Genomic DNA, 25,448 nt, shown 5'->3' with positions numbered 1-25,448 from the left:
TGAGCTACACCAGCCAGGGCAAAAAAACGTTTCTTTTTAAAAAAATATTTTATTTATTTATTTTTAGAGAAGGGAGGAGGGAAGGACAGAGTGTGGGAGAGAAACATCAAAGTACGGTTGCCTCTCGTGTGCCCCCAAGAGGGACCTGGCCTGCAACCCATGCATGTGCCCTGATTGGGAATCAAACCACAGATCCTTTGGGGGTGGCAGGCCACTCAATCCACCGAGCCACACCAACCAGGGCAGAACGTTTCTTTAAAATATTTTTTAAATAAAAACACACAAAAAATAAAATTATGAATTAAGTTACACAAAACTTAACATAAAAGTAGGCTGTTTTGGAGCCCAAATACTCAGCTTCATTACGTTAGTTTTAGTAATTAGTTGTTTTAATTGCCTACTTTTAATAGCTACATACTTTGTATATTTCTCATTTAGGATGTGCTGGACAGTTTTGTTGTATTCGTAATTATTACATTAGTTCATTTTATATGTAGGCTTGAGCTAAGTGGAGCTACTTTCTCCACTACTGGAGTTGAGTGGTGTTACAGACATCTCTGGTTTAGGCAGGGAAATCCAGCTACTGCTTCCCAGTCTCAATTTGTATCTTTTTCACAACTTGGACTTTTCTGGGAGTGCAGTTTTCCTTCATTTCCATTGATCTCAAGCTCACCCATCTCTTAAGACCCAACCTAAGTTCAGTTACTCAGTGAGCCCTCTTCCTGCTACCCTCAGCACAAGTCTCCTCTCCTTTGAAGCTTTCATAGTTTTACCCACATGGCTTTTCATCTCTTCCTCCCCAAGGTTAGCCATCTGTTTATAAGCATATAGTTGAATATTTTTCCGAAAGATAGATAAAATTTCCTCAGAACCCGGGCCGTGCCGCATGGTGTTTTGGGTGCGCTCCTCTGCCTCCCAAGAAGCCATTCACAGGATTGCACTCCATAACCTTTGGCGTTCTTTCTAACTCCGAGATCCCGCAATTTTAACAGCCGCTAGTCAGTCAATAAATATTGATTGCTGGGCTATGCAACCTTAGGCATTCTTTTGTTAGGGCCTATGATGAGGAATTGTATTGATATTATCTAACCCTGTTCCTTCCATGGCCAATTCAGTCGTTGATTCACAGTCTAAAAGGCTTCCTTTTCTGAAGAGTGTAGTTCAAACAGTGCCAATGAATGGCCTTTCTGTGTGTGTGCACGCTCTCACCCATGTAAATGGGCATAGACTTCCCTTCCTTTGAACGGATAGAATTTGTCTTATTTGTTACTTTTTCTTTTGGCAATTTAGACAACTTGGAGGTATGTTGGAACTGCTTCCTGTGATTTCATGAATTTAAATAATTACAATAGAACCCTGCACATAATAAGCGATAGGTTTCTAGAACTGAGCTTCTTAAATACATTTAATTTATAATTGTTTGGGTCACTTTCATAAGTTTGTTTATTATTCTTCAAACCATGGTAAAAAAAATGAAGACATTCGTGATTATAGCTTAGCTGGTTATCTTTCAAAAGTTCAAAGTCAGATTTAGAGCAAAAGAATGATGAGAAAGCTGTGCAGAGGAATAAATATGAGCTTTGGAGCCCAAAGTGCTGGTGTGGGACTCGGACTCTGCTTACTCTCACCTGTGTGTTTTTCGTAGGAAGTTCAAGCTCTCCGAGCTTCAGTTCCTTCATATACAACATAAACAAAATTATAATTTCTATTTTGTAAGGACTCTGTGAGGTTAAATTAGAGAGTTACATGAGATCTTATACAATGAACTTCTATATGGGTGTGAATGTTACTAAAACTATTATAATTTGTGCTATGGGGCACATCACTTAAGTAAAAGACCAAAGGCCTTTCAGGACTGTCCTCCTCGTAGTCCTCCACTCACTGAATCCCACGCTTACCCTATGTTGATGCTGTAGTTCCTTTTCAGTTGATTTTCTAGTATTCAAATGACAACAGATAAACTTTCAGTATTAGTAAGTGACCGTGTCCCGGTTCAGCTCCTGTGTTATGTATTTATGCTCTAAAATGCAAGCATCCGATGTCCTGTTCCTAGATTGTGGAAACTGACATCAATATGTTTTCCTGTGTCATGGAATAGACTCGGCTCTTATTTTGATACCTTTTACTTTTCCCTGGGTTTGAACATCAGTCAAGGAAAAAAATGAATATTTATAGAAACCTTTTACATATTGCCAATTATATGCAAACACATTCAACAGATACTTGTACTTAATCTACACCAATTACATAGGTACATGATTTAGTTTTAAAGTATGCCTAATAAAAATAAATAGAAAAATAGACACATATGCCTTTCAAAATATGTATATTTCATTGTTAATGGTTTTGAAGCTTTTTCAGAATTATTGAGAGCATGTCTGTTCTTCTCTGTGAGTGTGTTGTACAATGTATTCTTGTGCCTAAACCAGAATCCTATTTCTGTTTTCTGTATAATTGCTTTCTTTTGCCTAGTACCAGTCACTAATTGTTGGCCAGGGAGGTCTGGAAAAGAACATAGCTTTCATTAAAGTATTAAAGTTAATGTTTTACTGATAGTTTTCATTAATTAAATCCCAGCTTATTTCAGTCTCTTTGGTTAAGAAGTAAGTGTTACCAGATTGAAGGGGTCAATTTGCCTAAATGCAGCAAAGTCCAATAAGACACAAAGAGGAGTTTGCAGCCAAGAAAGTAAGGGTTTTCTTAAGGAGACGGTGCCATGCCCAGAGTGCTAGGTAGCTCAAGCTCAAAGACCTGACTTCCCGATGGCTTCTGGGGGATGGGTTATATAGGGGAAACTCACTAAGCATGGTGAAGTAGGGGAGTTAGGGTCATGGCCGGGATCGTGGCCTTCACTGATTGGGCAGTGCCAGGGTTGGAGGTAGTTGATCAGTCTGGTAGTTGCATCTGGTCCTGATGTCAACCATGGCCTTGCTTCATCAGCTTTCATGAAGAAGTGTTCTGTGGGGTTGTTCTGGAACTGATGCACAACCAGACGTTATTGCTTGTTGAACAGAAACTGCCTCTGTGGTCCATAGACTCAAGGAACAACTGGATGCGGACCACAGCCTCATTGCCCTGAGGGCTTCATGATTAAGCAAGGGGGAGACTGGGGTGCTAGGTGAGTCAGGGTGCTAGGTGAGTCAGGGTGAGGCCTAGTTTGAGTCAAAGAAAAAATCAAAACAAAAGGCCAGATTCAAGAAAATAAGGTTTTTGCTTTCTGCGTGGTTACAGAAACCAGGAGTGAGATGCGTGAGTGGCCTGGTAAGAAGTGCTCCAGGAAATGACTTACTTTTATCTTGTGTGTGTGTGTGTGTGTGCGCGCGCGTGAGTGTGTGACTTGTCACCTGGGTGATAGAGCAAATTGAAGGAAAAGGTGGAAAGGAGAAAACAAAGGCTGTGTCCATACAGCTTCCTTTGAATTGGACCTGACCGAGAGATTGGTTGGGTCTGATTCAGCAGAGCCTATATCCTCAGCAGCAGTCGTGGGGAAATTGCTTCCAGGGCCACTGTAATTAGCTGATTCAAATCAAAACAAACACATCCTGGTAACATGCATCTCTACCCTGACCCTCACCTATCATTTTCAGAATGGGGATTCCTAAGTAGTTCTCTGTGGAGTATTGATATGCACTTCTGGTTTTAAATATTAATCTTTAATGGTGAGGAAAGAATCTATTTGTCTTGGCTTCAGTGACAGGTGAATGTGAGTGCACAAATCCATTTCTTCAGTGCCTCGAAGCCTAAAACCACAAAAACTTGAAGTCTGCTTTTACGTAGTTAATTTATGAAATGAGAGAGTTAGTTTGGTTCCTTAATAACATCTTAATAAGATAAATTTACTATGCAGTGTGGCAGTATGGTGACTTCATTACCTAAATGCATTTTATTTCTTGGGTATGCTTCTAAGTTAGAAGTATGTCAGGTTTTGAAAATAGAAAATGAAACATGTTGATACCTCCAGTTTTCTGTGTTTTAAAAATTATTTCATTTGTTTATTTATTTGAAAACTTACAGCAATTGTACATAGTATTGTTTCTCTCAGGAAAGAAGGGAGTGGCTGTTATAAGGCAAGAATTAAAAGGAGAAGGTTAGTGAGATTTTCAGTGGATAGAGTAAATTTAAGAAACAATTAGAAAAATGAGCCAATTATATGCTAGTGAAATTTATTGCAGTTGAAAACACATGTAGTCTAGATAACCTACCATATGACAAATAATAGAAAATCAGAGATAACCACACGATTTCAAAATATTATATTAGATAACAGTGATACTATGACATGACAAGTAATGGGATTTCCTTAATTAGCTATTTCTAAACATGCGTTCATTCATTAAACCAGCTTTCACTGAGGGCCAACTATGTGCTAGGGCCATAGAGACCTAAGCCATAAACACGGTGGACATGATGTTTGCCGTCAGGGATCACACTGTGGCCTCTTACCAGGATGTGGGAGTTAAACAAATGCGTTCACAAAGTACTTAAATACTCGGTAGACTCTATGACAACATAGCATATAGTAAGAGCACATAACCAAAACATCTAACGCAGACCTGGTCTGCATGATGACTGCGTCATGGTTGCTTTTGGAAAATAGCAACATCTGAAGCTTTCAAACATTTAGCTTTCACCTGTGTACAAGGAGTTTTGAAATGAAACAATGCAGTGATCTAGTTTAGGTAAAATGAGATAAACTTTGTTCATCTTAAACGTAAATTGACATCAGAAGATTCACTTATCATAGATACCTTGGTAAACGTATCTGCTTGTGTAATTCACCAGAACTTCCCAACTTATTTTAGACTTTAGAACTGTTAGAGAAAGAAAGAAAAAAACAATTTCTAGGGAAAGATAAAATTAATTGAAAATTAAGACATTTTAAAGCTGCTTTAAATTTGTACAACTAATATTAATAATCTGTGGTCAAAGCAATTTTAATATCTTCTCTTGAATATAAACAACTTTAAAATTAGTACATTTTTTACGTCACTGTAAAAATGAACTGATCAATTATCCAGTGAAAGAAATCATTTCCTTTCTAACACTGATTCTCATCAATGCACTGATGATGCATTGTTACTTTGGACATGAGAAATAGTCTTCTTTTCTGATTCTAATTTTTAAAGATAACTACTTTGGTAGTAAATTGCAGCATTTTATTCTACGGAAGTGAGTTAATGTCTTGTTGGCAATATTTTAACTTACTAATGGTTTTACTAACATTAGTTGCACCATCAAACTGGAAAACAATATTCGGCCTTCTGGCACTCAGAGCAGAAATCAGCAGTTAGTCAGGCTCAAGTCAGGAGAAATACACACTGAACTTTATTTAATGCTGACGTGAGAGCCAAAACTTGTTGCAGGAGTAGTATGCTTACTTCTATTTGTGCGCATTTGATAAAAAGTTGGAAAACATTGCCCTTTAACAGCCATGACTTTGAAGGAAAGAACAATCCATCCCTGACCAGAGATGAGCAAGCCATTTGTTGACTGCACGCAGGCTGCTCGGATTTCTATAAAGAGACCGGAGCTATCTACTGATTGCATTGGAAACTAGACAGCTGCTCTGAAGGGAGTGAACATTCAGGTCAAGCTCACATCCCTCAGATCTCAGAGATTTGTAAATTGGAAAATCAGTGACAGCAAAATTACCATTTCATTCTTACTTGTGTTTGCAGTATAAACAAAGCCAACAGCCCTCCCCCACCCCCACCCTTCTTCTCCTGACATTTCACCGCCTTGAAAGGCTGGAAGCCAGAAAGGCAATTAATTCAATGTTTCTTTAACCACACAAATGTCTCTTGTCAGAGAGAGTATCCATAAGAGTAGCTGGACCCATTTAGATGCCCCTTGGTCGAATACTGTAGGGAGAACCATTATGTTAGGTTTCTATGACTTCCCAAAGAGGTTGTGGCCCCTGCAAGGACATCTTTAAATAAAGAAGGAAAGAATACTGTCAGCCAAGATTGGCATCCAAGCTCTGGAAAGAGGCTAGCAAAATCCTGCTCACGTCCCTGTAAAGCAGACATATATTTTTGTATTTTTTATAGGTGGATACAGTGCAGACCAAGAACCCCCCTGGCCACATTGAGGAATCGTGTAAAATGAATGTATGTGCTCGTAAGTGAAATACATGTAATGCTCCAACTCAGTGTGTTGGATCCTAATAGACCTGGATTTGTCTTCTGTAAAAAGAAATTGATTTCCAAGGGACAGGATCCCTAGCTGATTAAAAGGGAGCTCTAATTTTAAAGAAAACAAAAATGGCTTTAAAATAAATTCTTTGCCAAAAAAAAAAAATAGAGAGAGGATCAAACTATACTTTGCAAACAACTGAAAACAAAACAAAACAAAAAACAAAACCAAGCTTTCAACATGGAAGAAAGGAGAGATGTGAGAGAGGTTTCGCAATCTTACCATCACTATGAAGAAACCGAACCAGGTGCCATCATACTCAGGAATAGGAAAAGAAGAACAGGAAATCCTTTTTCTTCGGTTTGCACTTGAACGAACTCAAGCCAAGAGTGGAGATGTGTAGCCCTTTACTGTTCATGTAGTTAGTGTGGAGATTTCGTATAGATACGATTTCATTTGCCTTGCTTGAACTAATTAGATTCATTATGAAGAGATCACCTGAGCCTGTGCTAGGTCAACAAAGGAAATAGACATGTATACCTCAGGGGTGAATTTCCAGAAAAATTAGACTAACACTAATGTCAATCAGGGAATGTGACAAACGAGCAGACATGAGAAAAAACAAAATTTAGGTTCTTCTGATACTTACTGAAACATAGTGTCTTATGGTGTAAAAGCAAAAGGTAGATCACAATATATCCACAATTTCTGATTGAATTTAAGGTGAACCCCATAAGTTTTCAAGGAATGTAGGGCCATTATATCAATAGGGAACTGACCTTTAAATGTGTGGTCCTATGCACTCATGTATGCAAAGAGGGCTTTTATGGTATTAAGGATGAATTGCATGTGTGAAGCACTTCTTTGCATTATAGCTGTCTGTTCAGTTGAAGCACCGTGTAAATACGAAGTCAGTCTAACTTTTGTATGGGTGTGTTTGTGTATGCGTTTGTGTGTGTGTCAATGGAAGGGAGTGAAATTTAGTGATTGCCATTTGCACTTTGGTCTGTTACCTAGAACGTAAAGAGGTAAACTGTCTCAAGCCACTCAAACGTGTTATGATCGTTATTAAAGATCATTATTCACAAGGGAAGTGATACCCAAATAGGGTGAGTGCTGCAGAGTCTCTCCAATTCGATATACTTATGGCAGCTGAGCTGTGTCAGTTAAGATGGTAACGACGTCTGAACTAACGAGGGGAAGGACGCTCCTGCGAAATTGGTTTGAAGAAGTTGGAAAGTCCAGTTGTCTCCCTCAGGCTGTTTCACTCAGTGACAGAGGATGGGAATCATGAATGAGCTTATAGAAAAGATTTGGGAAGTATTTGTGTTTTAACTATATCTTTTAAATCTACCAATGAGTTACATGTGTTTTTTTAAACATTTATTCAACCTAAATTATATAAATAATCATAATAGACATAGATAAGATTGTGAATATTGCACACAGCTTAACATTTTTTTAAAGATTTTATTTTATTTTAGACAGAGAGGAAGGGAGGGAGAAAAAGAGGGAGGGAAGTATCAGTGTATGGTTGCCTCTGGCACACCCCCTACTGGGGACCTGGCCAGCAACTCAGGCATGTGCCCTGACGGGGAATCGAACTGGTGATCCTTCAGTTTGCAGGCCAGCACTCAATCCACTGAGTCACACCAGCCAGGGTACATTAACATATTATTTGTAGTCACCACTTGCCATAATAATTTTGAAACTATTGTTCTTTGGTATTTGTATTCATTTCTTTTCATCTTGTTGATTAACTTTATAGTTGATTATTTTTACCACTTTTTTTCTATGTGACAATCCATTAAAATTGGTATCCTGTCTATGTATGCTATTACAGGGATTTTTGTCTTTATTTATGCTAGCATAATAAATTATAAGTCTACAAACTGTATAATTCAATTGTATTGGATATTTTTCTGTGACAAAGATAATAAAAATTAACCTACTTTATAAAGTGCCTGTATTTTCTATTTTAATGGTTTCTTAAAACAATGAGACATGAACATTCTCCCTAGCTACACAATCTGAGAGTGAAGAGCTTAGCCACTCGAAGAGGAAAGTTCTGGCAGACCATTGTGAAAGCCTGTGGTGGAAGGCACCCTGCACTGTGTCCCGGGAACAAGCCTGCGACCCAGGCATGTGCCCTGACTAGGAATCGATCTGGTGACTTCTCCAGTCGTGCGTGGGCCAACACTCAACCAATGGAGCCGCATTGGCCAGGGCCTGTGTCAGGAATCTTGATGTTAAACTTGGCTCTGCCACCAAAAGGCCAGATCCAGCAGATACAATGTTTGTGTACTCAGGTGCTCTGCTTTTTCATTCGTAAGTAGTAAGTAGGTTTAAACTGCACTGTCAATTTTGAGATCATTTTAATTCTTAGCTTCTAAGGTTTTGGTAACTCAGAAATATTACAATATGATATTTAATGCTAAATCATATTAATAATTAGCACTGATCACCAGTAGTAAGAGAACTTCACGTTGTTTTTTGACTTAAATCGACCCACATTTCAATGCATGCCCCAAGACTAAGGGAAATAGGAATTTAGAGTTGTTACTGTACCATTCTTAGTTTGACCTAATATAATATGCATTAAAGTATAAATAATCATGTTCTGGGATCAAAAGGTCCCTCTTGGTTAATTGAGCGAAGGGGCACCTAAGTATAAAATCACTCAATTTGTTCCTGAAGAAACCTTTTTGTTCTGCATGGAGTTTAATGCATCCCTGGCAGAATATTAAAGTGCGAGAACCAGTTTTTCTTGCTCTTTACCCCCCAAGGATCGATCAGCACATGAAGGTCTCTGCGACTTCAAAGGCATTTGTGGACTTGGATCCTCCTGGTAGGGTTCAGAGAAGGGAACCCTAGCCCCTGATGTTTATTGCTGTAGGCTCTTTCATCTAATAGTAATTCTCTTCTTAGAAGAAGCAACAGGCAAAGGAATCTTGCAACTGTTACAATTTCATGATTAATGTTTAGTAGCAAAGTGCTTCACACAGAAAAGCAGTTCTTTTATTTTAGTTTCCTGCTACTGTTCCAACTGAGAGAGGTCAGAGAGACAGTGGGGAGCAAAATGGAAGCATATATATTAAGTCAATTTTTTCCTTTTGCAGCATTCTGACTTGCAAAATAGTGTCACTTTCAAAGTCACAAAGGTGGCATGGATAATCTTCAGGGATTATTATTTAAAGAATTGGTGACAATTCTTTTGTGAACAAACTTTTTTTTTTCATTTAGGTGAACTTGCCACGTATGGAACAAATTTAGATCATAAATTTCAATTTAGTTGATATATTCTTTACAAGATTAGAAATTTGGAGGGGGGGGCGGGAATTGCAGACTTCCACCAACCAAGCTTCTCCAATGCCCACTCTCTGAATAAAATTCTTATCCTTGCCTCTAGACATTTAACAAAGAATTGAAGACTGAACTTGGCTCAAGAAAAATGCCTTTAGAGTAAGTCCCTCCTTATCTGTGGGGTGTATGGTCCAAAATCACCAGTGGTAGATGCCTGAGACCATGAATAGTATGGATAGTACCAACCACATATACAATGTCTTCTTCCTCACACATATACCTGTGATAAATTAGGTGCAGTTGAGATTAATATTGATAAGTAATAATAAAATAGAATAGTTGTAATAGTATGCTGTAATAAAAGTCATGCGAAGGTAGTGTCTGTCTGTCTGTCTGTCTCTCTCTGTCTCTCTTTCATAACCAAGAGTGCTACTAAGTAAGAAATGAAAGGCAAGGCAGCATTTACAGTGTGGATGTGATGGACAAAAGGATCATTCATGTCCCAGGTGGGACTGAGCAGTTCTGTGTGTGAGATTTCATCGCACAACTCAGAATGGTGTGCAATTTAAAACTTATGAATTATTTATTTCTGGAATTTTCCATGTAATATTTTTGCACCACCACTGACCACGAGTAACTGAAACCTTGGAAGACAAAACCGTAGATAGGGGAAGGGGCTGGTGCTACTTTATAGATCAGTGGAGCAACTGTGAATCTCTACCAATGGGGAAGTTATGTTCAGAATCCATCATTGCAACCAGACTTGAGTGGTGAACACTACGCAGTGTACAAATATCCAATTATAATGTTGCGCAGCTGAGTTCACACACATGATCTCGTATATCAGTTTTATTACATACATGAAAAAGAACCCATCATCATATTGGGTTTACATTGGTAAAATTGTACTGAAATATTAAAAAAATTAAATATCGAGGATTAAAATACTTTTGGTTTTTAATGCTTTTATTCTGTATCCTTGTTCTGGTGAGTATAATTTAGTTGACCAGATTTTAATATTTCTTTGATAACTTTTAAAACAAACTATCAAGAGTCAACTCCGTGCAGCCATTATATTAATCGCTCTATTTAATATTTATATCCAACTCGAGAGGCAGATGCTATTATTGCAGTGACACGCACCTGGTTTACAGATGCGGGAAAGGAGGCCCGGAGAGTTCCGGTAAAGTCTGCAGAGCTACAGAAATGGCAGGGGGTGGAGGTGAGCTTTGAGTCCTGCCTCTCTGGTTTCCGTGTCTGCACCAAAGGGGTGAGCCATGGTGCTTTCATGCCGAACACTGTAGCAGGATGGGCGTGTGAGTTAGGTTCCAAAACTGTGTGTGAGAGCAGAGATAAATTTTTCGGCTCTGTAGAGGGGTGCGGCAGATTCGGCATGCATGAACCAGATGCGACAGGTAGTCAGACATGCTAGTGCATAAAAACTGTTGCAATCTGAAATAGTAGGTCTCTTTTAAATACTAAACACAGGAGAGGAGAAATTCTTCTCTAACTTAGCTGCTTTGCAAACTAAAAATAATACTATAAATGTGTACTGCTTGCATCTTTTTTTTTTTTTTCTTTTAAAGTAAGGCTTTGTTCGCTGCAGGCATTTGGGTGGCCTGAGGAAAATGGCAACTGCATTCTTCGAACAGAGAGAACTCGCAGTCTAAGGGGAGTTCAGGCCATGCAGGCTAATTACTACAAAGCTGCGTGCTAAATGGCAGGGTGGTACAGTGGTTAAGAGTGCACCGTCTGTAAACCAGGCTGCATGGCTTACATTTACAGTTTGAGTGCCCTTGGGACAAATTACGTCTCTCTGCCTCCATGTCTTCATTTGTAATGTGAAGTTAATAACAACATATACCTTATAAATTCATTGTGGTTATTAAATGAGGTTTATCCAAGCAGTGCGTGCATGATATAACTCAGTAAATGCTGGCAATTACTGATTTTCTTATTGATGCTTAATATAATCGACATGTATATAGAACATCATGGTGCTGACTGAGATGTTCATGCTGCAAAATAAATTAAATTTCACTGTCAAAAAGTGAGGTAACAGGCACCTCACAGAAGAGGAAATGCCAAGCCCTCAATATCCCCCATAGACTGTGAGGTGAAACTCAGCGAAATTGTGCAGGTCCGGCTTCTCCAGAGAAAGTCGTCAGTTTCTGGTCTGCTACAATGCAAATCTTGGAGCTCTGTGAGCTGTAATGTTTGCAGGCCCAGGTAAATGAAAGGAAGCTACAAAAGCTGAAATCAAGCGTTTGACACAATTCGATGATGAAAGTTTCTTAAAGGTCAAGAAACAGTTTGCGAAGATCACTGTGTCCATAATCACAAAGGAATACAATTTTCTCCAATTAGTAGTAGCTTAAAAGTTGTGAAACCTAAGAATAACAAGTTATTTGTCAGATTATCAGGACTCAAGGTAAATCTGATTGTGATAATCACAAATAAGTCATAGTTATTTTTTGCAAATATCTAATAAGTATTTATTATATATGATGAGGGCTTTATTTTTGGAGTTCTTGATTAAGCAGAGAGTCTGCTGCATTTATGGGACAATGAATTTAAATGCATGAAATATAAACAATAAATATTTCTTGGATTGAACTGGATCATATTTAATGTCCAGGAAGTCAGTGGCTTTCATTTTAAACACAGTACTTGTTTATATGTGGGAGGATGAAACAAATGAATAATCATTGAATATGCTCAGTTTTTCTTACTGAAATCACTTGTGGGATGGAACATATTGACTAATAACATTGACTGTGGAAAATGTAGGCCTCAAAAATGGCTCTGCATCCATGAGCATTACACGGCCCTGCCCATGAAAACGTACGGTGATTATCCTGTAACTTCATATCACAGTTTAGCAACTGAACATTTGAAAAGCAGGCCAACTACAGATTTTTATTAAGTCATACATTTTCAATAATTTTTACATTTTTTATGAAAGACCTAGCTACTCTCTATTTTTATGGATGTTAATGCCACCTTCGTAACTATCTTATGCTGCTGTCTGTGAATTTCTAATGAGGAGTTAAAATTAATGTGAAGCGAAATGAATATTTCTAGTCTCTCATTTCTAGATGGTAGGGGAGCAATGCAGGTTTCCTGTTCCAGGAGCTCAGAGTTCTGAGATCCGGTACCGCTCAGGCTGTTATGCTGCTGCCCAATAGTGACAGTGCAAGTCTGTCTCAGGAGCAGCCAAGGGGAGCAGGGGTCTCTCATCTTTCTTCTCTCTGTGTCTTGCTGTTAAAGGCGGGTCGGCAGGGATTCTTTTCTCCCTTGCTTGTCAGACTCCTGAAAGAAGCAGGCATTTCTACATGCCTTTTAGAAAGACCAGAAACTGTCTGCCTCCTGATAATACAGTTCAAGTGTGCTCTAACTTCGTGCTACAATTCAAATCTTCTGGTTGACTTTTTAATATCTCTGCATACTTATTATATAAAAGTTTGCCAGATTTCTGAAGCAAAATTAACACTTGATCATTTGAAAAATGTGTTAAGAAAGATGCTGATGATATTAAAGAAACCATTGATCACATGAGCCATTTAATAAAAATCCTTTGATAAGTAGACACAAAAATGCCTTGCTTTTTAGATGGAAAAGTTTGTGAAAATGTTTTTGAGGATGACTTCCAATTAGTAATTCTACCTTAAAGTTGGTTGTATTCGAATGAATACTAAGGATTCTGTAAAGACAGGGCCTTTTTATCTTCCAATAATCCATTTCGAGTGCTCAGAGGAAATGCAGTACATGTCTCACACTCAGGCTCCTCAGTAATTGTGTGCTCTTATCGTCTGAGATTAACATTTGGGGTAAAGAGCATGATTAGAGGATTCTAAATGAGTAGTTACCAAGCTGAAATGACGCAAAAGTTAACACACAGTAATCCAGCAATCTATTTCACGCAGTATATGACTTATGCCAGTTAATTAGCAGTTTAATTAGCCTGATGTTTCATGTTGTGACCTAAGCTGTTGTACTCCCAGGGGGTCTCATGGAGACAATGGAAAAAAAAAAGCTTCAGAATTGTTGATAGTTATGTCACATGCCACCGGAATAAAACATAATTCTCCCTTTTCATGAAAAAGAACATCTATATGTTTTTTTAAATCGAGAACACATTTTTTAAAAGGCATTTTATGGCATGAAATACTTAAAAAATAAAAGCATACCAAATAACTGCATGTGTGATTGTGTTACATTAACTACATTTTCAATTGCACATGACCACGAATAAGTGCCTGAAGCAGTGATTTTCAACCGGAGTGCCACAAGAATGTTTTAAACATGCAACACCTGACTGTTTAAGTGCACTGACCTCTTTTTTCTTAAACTGTCAAATAAAAAGATGACAGCAGCCAACATTAGCTGTCTAGTGCGAGTGATTCCAACATTTACCTATTTTTTGACAGATTGGCCAAAACATACAACATTTTTTTGGTGTGCCACAGACTTTTAGTAATTAGCTGTGTGCCATGAGATAAAAAAGTTTAAAAATCTCTGGCCTAAAATATTTTAAGAAAAAAAAACATAAAACATATGTATTAGGGTGATCATAGTTTTGGATATCTAATGTGATTCATGTAATTCTACTAAGGGCTATTGAAATTACTTACAAAGGACCACATTTTGGAGAGGCCTGAAGAAAAAAAATACGCATCTTAGAAGTAATTTATCAAGTGCATGTCATGAAAGGGGTCTCTCATCCCTCCTTCCTTCCCCAGTGAGAACACAGTCAGATTGCGTGTTTGTCTTTATTATAGGAAGTAGAAGATTTTGCTCAGCCAAAGACAGTCAGCGAGCGCCCGCGGGCAGGCTCCGCCTTTTCACGTCAGCGTGAAGAATTGTCCCCAGTAGCTATGGGCGTTGGTCTGTAAAACTCAGCAAACCTTTTGGAGGTGTTTGTTTTCTTCTTCATTTTATGCAGCTGATAATTCAGAACATACAAGGAAAGAAAGTATTTTAAGGATTGGACTAGTTTCCCTAGACTGTGTGGGGCTTTCTTTCCCAACCAGAGAATCTGTTGGCTCCCCACTTTGTGGCTGTGGAATTGGGCGATGTATTTCCTCCCAGTTTGAATACTACAGGAGGTCTGTGAGGCTCTTTTTCCCTTTCAGAAATTGCTCTGTAGCCTCTTTTGGCTGTTAATGTATGGATGCCATTTGGGACATAACTGGTTATTATGTTGCTTACAGATATTTTATTGTACACAGAACCGAGTATTTATGGAAATCTAAAGTCACTGTTATGCAAAACCTTACAAAGAGAAAATTGTTTGAGTTTTAATTTTTCCCCCAGATTCTTTCCCTTGTCTAACACATCAAATCACTCCCTTTTAATTTAGTAGAAATTTTTGGCACATGGAATAGCAAGTATATAAAAACTATGAATTTTTAATTAATAGTCTATAATCATTTAAAGATCTATTTTTTTAAAATAAGAATAAATTTGAATGTGTGATAAAAAGATAATTCAGTAACATCTGTGCTGGGATGGACTAAAAGATGTGTGATGCCTCAACTTGTTTCTCTTCAGTTTGGCGATGCACCCTCAGGCAACCAGAAGGCTGCAATTAAAATTTTGGTCTGATATTGCCTGATAATGATCTCATCTGAGAATAATCTTTTAGTTTAAATATTTTTACTTAGTATTTGAATTATTGTATTGGTTGTCTTTTGGATTTCCTATGGAAATATGATTTGAAGATATATATATATATATATGATTCATAAATTAAAAGTAGTAGTATTTAGAGCAATGATTCTGGACTAGTCTTTGAGACTTTGCAAGTTGCTTAACTTGTTATGTGTTTAAATGAAAAATAATAACAGTGTCATGCCATTATTAAGAAAGTGGGTGAATTAATATACTATATAAGTTACATGTCATATAAGTTAATACATACAGCTTATAGCACCTGTCTAGCATAAAGTGAGCAAGTGTAAATAAATTGCAACTGTTATTAAAGAAACATCAGAAATGTGGCAAAGGTGCTAGGCTTCCAGAAGCAGTCTCAGTGGAGTGAAGAATGGTGCCTGCCATGTGTCTCTCAGTGTTTTCTGCTACTGAAAACAGACAAATATGTTTTCTGAAAGTCTTAACTGGTCATGAGTTAGGTAGGGATTAAACTGCAGGTGTGTCTGACTTTATGTTTTTAACTTTTTTATTGTATTTTTTCCATTGCCATCTGTCCCCCTTATTCTCCTTCCTCCCCACAATCACTACACTGTTGTCTGTGTCCATGAGTCCTTTTAACTTTTTGCTTAATCTCTCTACTCCCTAAAATCTCTTCTTCCTCATAGCTGTCATCAGGCTATCTCAATGTCTTTCTCTATTGCACTTGTAGTTCAGTTTGTTCATTAGATTCCACATGTGAGTGAAAGCAACGTGGTGTTTGTCTCTTTCTGATTGGCTTATTTGACTTGGTGTAATGTTCTCCAGGTCCATCCATGCAGTTGCAAAGGGCAAATTTTTATTCATTCATTCACTCATTGATTCATTCATTCATTCATTTTTTGCCACTTAGTAATATTCTTTTGTGTAAATGTCTCATAGTTGTTTTATCCACTTACCTATTGATGGACACATGGGCTGCTTTGGATGGCCAACAAACATGAAAAGATGCTTAATGTTACTAATCATCAGAGAAATGCAAATTAAAACCACAATGAGATATCACCTCACGCCTTTCAGAATGGCCATCATCAGTAAATCAACAAACAAGTGCTGGCAGGGATGTGGAGAAAGGGGAGCCCTTTTGCCCTATTGGTGGGAATGCAGACTGGTGCAGCCACTTGGAAAGCAGTATGGAGATACCTCAGAAAATTACAAATGGATCTGCCTTTTGACCCAGCTATCCCACTTCTGGGACTTTGTCCTTAGCAACCCAAAACACTAATTAAAAAAAAAAAAAAAAGTAAGCGCTCCTATGTGCATTGTAGCATTATTTACAATCACTACAATACGGAAGCAACCCAAGTGACTTTAAACCTTGATTTCCTTAAAGCTTTTAGAATTGTTTCTTGGTATAGACTTCACAACTTTTACAAGTAAGCTTCTGTTTAGCACACCTTTGAAAAGGTATTTTTGGAATTATTTAGAAAATACAGACATGCTTATAAAACATGAGAGTATTTACAATTGAGAACAATAAAAAGGATCAATTGTCAATGCATACTTTGAACTGTTTCCATGAGTATCTCTTTGAATTAGAAACTATTTACTAAAACAAACAACAATGAACGCATAAGAGCTTTGTTTATTTTGTAGTGGAATTCGGCTGGGTAATGAGGTAAGGTCACATTTTCTCACCTCCGCTTCAATTGTCTCTGAATATTTGCAATTACATTAATGAAAGGTGCCCCGCGGGCTGTGGGAAGTACTTTTTCACATAGTGACATTCTGTTTTTGGCTATTGCTGTATTATTTGTGTTACTATTCAGTTTTGTTTAAATGTGAGGTTTGTGAATGTTTTATTTCAGTTTGCTGCAAATATTTGGAGCAAATATTTGGCAGTCCTTTTTTACAATTAATGTTTTTTTTTTACAAGATATGTTACAGTTAGGTCTTAAGTTTGACTACTTTTCATGTAGGCAGTTGTCGGGCTTAACATTGTCTTTTAGGAGTTACCATTACTTACTATTTAGATGAATTTGAAATTGATAAGCCCTGACAATTCTTCTTCTTACTGTGGCATCTAGCAATATTGGGTCATAAAAATATGTGTTTAAAGAAAAAAGAGCTTTCTCTCTCTTGATGTGCTGTTGGTAACTGATCAAGACTGTGAAATAAAGTAGGTCATGGTTAGGCACAAGGAGCACAGTTGAACTGCTATTTAAGTTTGTGCATGAATTACATAAAGTGGATTCAGATAGTACATTTGGGCTAAGCATTCCATACACGGTTGCCCAAATGTCTTGGCAGGACAAGACAACTTGGTTCTTCTTGGGCCACACTCAGGAACATCTAATGCCTGTTCATTTTTAATAAATAAATTTCAAATTTCTTCATTTACAATCTTATTCCTCTGACTCTAATTTCACTCTCCAGTTTTCCTTCCACTTCTTCCTCTTCATGAACTCTAGTCTCCAGCTAAGCCTGGTTATGTTCAAGTGATTTTAACTTTTTCACACTTTCCCACCGGTTTATCTTTTTAAAAAAGATTTTATTTATTTATTTTAGAGAGGGGGGAAGATAGGGAGAAAGAGAGGGAGAGAAGCATCAGTTGGTTGCCTCTCACATGTGCCCAAACCCGAATCAGAGTGGAGATATTTTGCTTTGCAGGATGACTCCCAACAAACCGAGCCATGCCCGTCTGGGCCTACCAATTTTTCTAACCCATGCTGTTATCTGTTCCGTAAATCCCGAGTCCTTCTGATTCTATTCTCCATCAGCAAATCTCATCTTTTCTGGTTCTTATTTTGATAAACTTTTCTTGATTACCAAGTTATTAGTGTTAATTTAAAGTAATTTTATCCTCATGATTTTTATACTACCTGGAGCTACCCGCCTTTAGTGACAGAATTTTCTTAGGTATGTAAGTGTATATGTAAGTTATTTATTTATTATACCATATTCTCTTCACTGGGAAAGGTCCAGATTTGATTCATATTTTCCTTCTTTCCCAGTTCTCAAAGAAGTATATTGCTTATAGCAGATATGATGCTCTCTAAATAGTGATTGAATTAATTGACACTATAAATTTTATGTGAATCTCTAGAGCATTTAATAAAATGTATAATCATTAGTCATTCAATAAGTATTTATTGCGAGTTTATTCCTACAATGCATTAGGTGCTATGGATATTGCATTCCTACAAAATACTGGGTATTGTATTTGAGGTGATCTGCTCATATTTCCCTACATACATATCACAAATCACGTGAGCTCTGGTAGAGCTTTTTTGTGTTACTTGTGATCTACCCAACTGCAGGAATTCTATTGTTACCAAAATAAATATGTGACCCAGATGTAATAACTACATGAAGCCACGAGTAAGGTCCTGGTGGGTGACGAGTGGGTGCCAAGGCAGGGTGATGTCAAGGGAGGCAGGAGAAGAGATCAAACTGCATAAGGCAGTAGATTCCACAGTGAGCAGATTTATCTTGATCCAGGGAGAAATGGGAAGCAGACAGTAAAGGTGTTTAAAGACAGGGAGGTAGAGGCCCTGATTTGTTAGGAGAGTAACTTTCCAAGCACTGAAATGGGAGCTCCAGGGAGGAAAGAAACAAATAACCCTAAAGGGATTTGGACTTTGCTTTAACTGAGACATATTTTTCTTAGACTTAAATCTGTGCCTTTACTGGCCACACTTTCTGTGAAATAAGAAAAGATAGAGACAACTGCCCTCTTTGGTCATTTCTGGGCACCAATAGAGTGTGCTATGCTAGAGATTTATTGTTTTTGTAGAGGAATTCAAATAATTAATAACAGAAGAAATGCACATGAATGCATGCTTTCTAGCATTTATAGACATGGGACAATTCTTTGAATTCCATATTTCACTTCCACTTAAACTGTTTATGTGTGATGACATGTTGGAGGTAGATACAAAGTGTGATTCTGATGTAAAATTCCTGTGTTTAATACTGACTGTCCGAAGAGACTTTCCTTGATGTGAAGCTGGGATCTCTGGAGAAGTCATGCGTGGGGGCTCCCTTGCAGCGGAAGGCCAGAGAGGCATCACTCATCCAATGCAAACATCCCCTTTCTACCGCCATCATTATCTGAACTGTGGCAACTGTTCAAGCCATCAGCTGATTTTTATTTTAGACCTCATCTAGAAAGATTTCTATTTTGTAGCGTATTATTAAAGTATTTCCCCCGATATTGCTTTTTGTGTTTCATGGTTAAAAAAAAAACCCACAAATGTATGCCACAGGTAGTGTGGATATGATTTTCACAATCCTGTAGCTTGTAGGATGCACTATTTTCTTTTGAAAACAATGAAGCAATTCATAGGATTGCATTTGCAGTTAAGACAGTTCTGACGGGTCTGTGACAGTGAAATTTGAAGGATCAAACATGGTGTGTGGAGTTTACTCTTTTTCTTTTTTCCACCTGTAATTCCTGTTAAAAGATACTCTAATAGAGTGGATGCTTTTTGCATCCTTGTTTTCCGTCTGATCTTTGACTTGCAACCAAGGAAATTCAGCTTCAATCTTTTCGAGCTGAAAGGGTGTATAGCATGCAGATGCTCTCTGGTGTTTCAAGAATTTAGAACCCCTGGTCTAGGGATACTGATGACTGTGTGGTACTTACATTGTTAGATTTCCAAGGAAGATGTTCTGTGAAGCTTTTCTGTGTTGCTAAAGCCACTCTTAATATCTCATATAATGCAGAGATTATGCAGACCAAAACTATGCAAAGTATTTAATCCCCGATTCTACAGATAAATAGCCACAATCATAGTACAAAGTTTTCAAAATGGGTTATATTTAAACATTCAGAATGTTTCATGCTTTATCATAACCTTTATGCAAAGTCTTGCATAAATCATATTCAGTATTGTTTATTTCATAATATTTTAAAATTGTACTATTGTTTGATATTTGCATTGTTTTTGATAGCTTTCAGAAGGTATATACCATCATGCCTTTGAGGTCGTTGTTACCCATAGTGTGACAACGCTAATTTTGTTTTTCTGATTGAGTTAAATGTTACATTGTAAATGCTTACTTAGGAATCAAATTTTTCTTACTATTATGAAAAGGTACAACATCTGATATATCATATTTGCAGAATATGTTACCACTTGCTGTACTTCAGCAGTGTCTTAGTGTTTGATTTGCCAATATTTTCTATTGATATCATAAGAAAGGTATATTTGGAATACTATGGTCACTCTTCAGTAATGTATCGACTGGCTAAAGCATTAACCAATGGAGTGTAAAAGTATAAAAGCCCTGTTTTTTTTATGCATACACACATATCTAAATATATATATTATGAATTTTGAAATATATGTATTTTCACATATATATATATGTTTCATACATATTCATACAAGGGGGGTCCCCCTAAGGAAACAACTGTCTTCTGGAAGGCAAGCCCCTTGTAGCATAGGCTTCCCCGGCCAGGTGAGTGTTTAGGAACCCATCTGTTAGTATACTGCCTGGCGTTGTAGTGAGAGGCTGTATCAGCTCCAGTAAAATTTGTTTTGCAGACTTTCTCACTGCATTCGCCTATGTCATGATGGGTGATTTAGGAGCACGCCTGACCACGCCACACTGAGTGCTCAGTAGATTTTGACCAAAACCGGCATGACCCCTGTGCCCCACACTCTCCGTTCAGTTGATCTCATCCTGAGGGACTTTTTTGTTTCCATGGTTGAAAAAAGTCCTCAAAGGGAAACATTGTGACGATGTGGAAGAGGCACACGCACACACACACACACACACACACACACACACACACACACACAAAACAGTAGAAGCACTAAAATGCATCAAAATTGATGAGTTCGAAAACTGTTTGAGCAGTGGACAAAATGTCTCGATAGGTGTTTTGCATGAAATGGAGAGTACTTTGAAGGTGTCTGAAGTTAAACATGTTAAGAATCAATACACAACTTTTTAATAAATCAATTCTGGATTTTTGAGCTTCCCTCATATATTCATATATTATTCAGATATACTTATATCTCTTTATACATTTTAGAATGCATTTTTCTTTGGTGAAGATCACCAGTTGGAAACAATTACTCAACAATGATTACCAAATATCTGTTCAAACTCCAACACTGTGTTTGAGGCTGAGAATATAAATCTGGGGAAGATACTATCTGTGCTTTCAAGGAACTCATTACCAGGAGAGTCAGATATGTTATAAATACTATAAGATGACGGAGATAAAGAGGGCAGTTGAAGACATTTGGGAATGGTTTAATGACACAACAAGCTTTTGAATTGAATCTTGTAATAAATTCAGTTTAATTATACTAAAGACAGAAAAAGAGGCATTTCAACTGGAGATAAAAAATCATGGGCAAAATAATGAAAGCATCTCAGTGCATCATGTATTTGGTAAAAGGCACATAATCCAATGTGCTTAGCGTCCAGGGAACATAGAATGTGTGACTAGACAAGAACTGGAAAGAGCAAGTAGACTCAGCTTGAAAGAAGCCATGAATTTTATGCCTAGGAGTTTAGGTTTATCCTGAAAGCATTTGGAAATAACTGAAAGCTTTCAAGCAAGGGTGCACTACAGTAAGTGCTTTAAAATGATGGCTTTGCTGGAAGAGTGGAAGGCAGTTTATAGTTAAAGTTCTGGAGAAAGGGACTAGAGTAACTGATAAAATCATCATGTGATTCTGATGCCTTGTCCTCGGAGACAGGCAAAAAGGTACGTAAAGAGAAGGGTGTATAGTATTTGGTAGGAGGTTGGGAAAGAAAGGAGAGGAAAAGTAGAGTGAAAATGTTGTTTACTTTTCAAATAGATATTTAATTTCATGATCTCTGTCTCTTCTTCCTCCAGTCCCCCCATGATGTAAATGTTTTCGTGCTTGAAGTTGTCCCAGAGGCTTTATGAACTATCTTTTTTTTTTTTGCTGTTTTGATTGGGTATTTTCTGCTTTTTGTATTTTCCAATTCTCTGAGTTGATCCCATGCTTTATCTACTCTACTACTGATTTCTTATAATATAGTCTTCATTTCAGTTATTGTATTCTTTATTTCTAACTGGCTTTTTTAATGTTTTTTAATCTTTATTTTCATATTTTCTATATCTTTGTTGAAGTTCTCACTAAGTTTGCTGAGCATCCTTATAACCAGTGTTTTGAAGTCTCCCTCTAGTAGATTGCTTGATACCATCTTGTTGATCTCTTTTTCTGGAGTTTTGTTCTGTTTTTTCCGTTGTGATGTGTTTCTTTGTGTCCTTAGTTTAGCAGCCTCCCTGTATGTGTTTCTGTGTATCGGGCAGAGCTGCTCTGTCTCTTATGGCCTTGGTCGGGTGGCCTTAAGGAGTATGTGCTCTGTAGGACGCAGTGTCACAGCCTCCCCAGTCACCCGGCTGGGCACTTAGGGACACCCACACGTAGTAGGTGCGCCCTGATTGCTGTGGACCTGCCAATGGGAAGGATTGGACCCCAGCCCCTTTGGACTGTAACAGTATTTTTTTTATTCCATTTTTATTACATTTTATTGATTATGCTATTACAGTTGTCTCAATCCCCCCCTCCAGACAGCACCCTCATTCCCTCAGGCAATCCACCCACCATTGTTCACGCAGGTGGGTCATACCGCACTTTACATCCCCATGGCTATTCTGTTACTACTTATTTGTACTTCTTAAATCCAAGATAGTTTCTGGAACTGAAAGCTCACATGGTACTACTGGAGAATGAAGCAACATGCTCAGGTAAAAGTAAATTTAGAAGTTAGAAATTGACAGACTATGTCTTTCAAACACTCCCGTTGGAATGACATAAGCTCAATTATGTTATTTTATTTCACCACTGGGTCACTGTTTGGACTCCAGAGAGGTAGTGCAGAAATGTCCTTTTAAGGCAACTTGTTTTCCTTTTGTCAAGGAAGAACAACATGCTTTGAATAAAGTCTCACCACACGAAATTCTGTGAGTGAGAAGTAATTTGCTCAGAGGAAACCGGGGTAATGTTACAAGTGACCCACACATTCCTGATTTAAGTGCAAAGGAGCCGAATCTTAAGGAATAAAGGCCTGGCCCAAGTTTAGGCAATAAGTGAATGAATTCAGATTAAAGCCAAACTCCCAGCATTCAGATCAAAAAAATGAACATTGAGAAAATACCCTTCTATGTAGCGTTTTTAATAGAGGCATTAGCATGGTGGCCATGTATTACAATTACATCAGATTTTATGGAACCAGCTTTAAGTGATCAGAGCCCTTGAATGCAAGATACTTTGCCAAGAATTTTAGAAGAAAAGAAAAAGAAGCAGCAATTTGATGGCAAAATAGGTGAGAACCAATTTTTTTCTTTCTTTTTCTTTTTCTTTTTATAAAACAAGTTCAGATAGGCTTATAGGTTGAAAGAAAGTAAGCGGTTGAACAGAAAGAGAAAGCACATTGATAAAACAGGTGTTGACAGAGGCAGGAAAGAGAGGAATCAAATAGTCGGGTGGACAAAAGAATAAGAATCCTTCCTCTCTCAGGATAGCTCAGTTGGTTAGAGCATCCTCCTTGAACACCAGCATTGCAGGTTTGATTCTCGGTTAGGACACAGGCAAGAAGCAACCAATGAATGCATAAATAAGTAGATCAACACATTGATATCTCTCTCTTTCCCAAAAAAGAATAAGGATTTTTATTTAGGGATACAAAATGAAGTTTTGATGAGTAAAGATACAGATAAATTTGGAGATGTAGAGGAAGGAAGGAAGCAGAGTGGGTTCATGTCTGATAGCCTTAATGTTCTCAGCGGTAGGAGGTAAAATCGTGTGTTGGGATTGAGAAGAATGAGGCTGCAGGGTTGGGGATCTGAGCAGGGCGTGGTAGCAACAGCTGCTGTGTGGAATGGGAAGATCGGCCAAGCAGGAATGAGTAATACGGCAGCTAAGCAGCTCTGAGAGTTCAACTGACATCAGAAATCATAAATTTGCAGCAGAGTCAATCAGCGTGGTTTTTCAATTTTCCTTGTAACTCTTGGCAGCTCAGGAGGAGGAGGAGAACAAACAGATGGTAGGATTGATTTGGTAATGGGATTGGCAAGGCAGCTGTGAGAGAAGGTCAAAGAATGGAGGAGTCTGTTTGACTTAAGGAAGTGTGTTATCAGGGGGATCAAAATTAGGAGGAGGTGGCAATTAACCCAGGAAAGATTGGAGATTGCTGGGAACAGGGAGAGAAGGGCGATGGACAACATCAGCCTTTGAAGCCTAAGAAGAATTTTTGTGACCATGAGTGAATGGGATAGGGGATTAGAGAGGAGATTTCACAGTGCTGGATATTATAGTAGAACACTTTTTTTGGTTGAGGAGCAGTCTGTTTTTGTATCTACAGATGTGGATTGCCAACACTGAATGGAAGCGACTGCCCCTGGAATACAAGTGTGAACAAATTTTAAGGGTAAATAGATGAATGAGTCATCCTAGTCATCTGGAATAATGACAAGTGATAGAAGAAAGAGAAAAAAGCCAGTTGCCTAATTATTTAAGTCTATTGATAAAGTAGTTACCGATGATGACAAGAGTTAGAAGAGAGTTAGTTTGATTGGGTTTTGTAGATACAGGGTTTCTTGAACTAAGATAATAGACCTGTGTTCCAGAGTTGGGAGGGGGAATCCAAGGATATGTCTCTTTTCCTGTTTGCACACTAGAATCTATGTGGATAGAACTTAAAACTCATTGCAAGCAATTCTCATGTGTGGAATCTTAATTCGTATTTAGCCTAAGATGTGTTCTAGTCAATATATTTTTCTCTGCTAGGTCACACTAATTCACATTTAAACAAGTGATAATAAAACCTATATTAAACACAAAATAGCTAATTAACCACAAAAAAGTCTTTCACTTTGCTCTTACCCGCAGTTATAACTTCATATTTCTGGTCTGCTTTAACAAAACTTGTCAAAGTGTTGTCCATTTGGTTATTGTCCACTTACACCTTAAAGTACCTCTAATCCACTCCTAGGGGTCCGCTGTCCTTTCTGCTTTACTGACACATCTCAGTAAAAGTCATCAGACTCTATTTTGCTGAATCCAGTGGTCAGCTGTGTCTCTTTGTCTGAATCTCAGCATTTGAATGGGTGTTCGCTTCTTCTTTCTGGAGCAGGTTGTATCAACATACTCAGTAGGTTTTTATCACCAGCCCAGACTTCTCCCCTGGACTCAGTACTCAGTACAACTACCTACTGGCCTTTTTTCACCGGTAAATGCAGTAGTGACCAGTGGTCATGCAGTAGGTTCTGACAGCTGGCTGAGTTGGACAAGTCACTCTGTGCTTTAGTTTTCTTATCTTTAAAATGAGGATAATACTAAGAACTGCTTTTGGGGTTCTTGACAGGATTAAATAAGCAAAAA

General features: G+C 37.9%; 1 protein-coding gene across 7 annotated transcripts in view; it reads left to right on the top strand.

Moving 5' to 3' along the window:
* PCDH7 (protocadherin 7) overlaps positions 1–25,448 on the top strand; it is a 410,332-nt gene that overhangs the window by 58,877 nt on the left and 326,007 nt on the right. The window contains exon 2 of one of the 7 annotated variants that reach the window (XM_037138580.2): positions 6,051–7,998. The exons of the other annotated variants lie outside the window; for them this stretch is intronic. Coding sequence (XP_036994475.2) covers positions 6,051–6,128 — 78 coding nt within the window. The 3' untranslated portion in view covers positions 6,129–7,998. Of the gene's footprint in view, positions 1–6,050; positions 7,999–25,448 lie in introns of those variants that run through there. 7 annotated transcript variants of the gene reach the window in all.

The sequence above is a fragment of the Artibeus jamaicensis genome, unplaced genomic scaffold (assembly GCF_021234435.1).
Source record: "Artibeus jamaicensis isolate MK-2021 breed Jamaican fruit bat unplaced genomic scaffold, CSHL_Jam_final contig_76, whole genome shotgun sequence".
Taxonomy (NCBI): domain Eukaryota; kingdom Metazoa; phylum Chordata; class Mammalia; order Chiroptera; family Phyllostomidae; genus Artibeus; species Artibeus jamaicensis.
The sequence above is the reverse complement of the archived record's forward strand: the minus strand, read 5'-3'. Positions and strand labels throughout refer to the sequence as shown.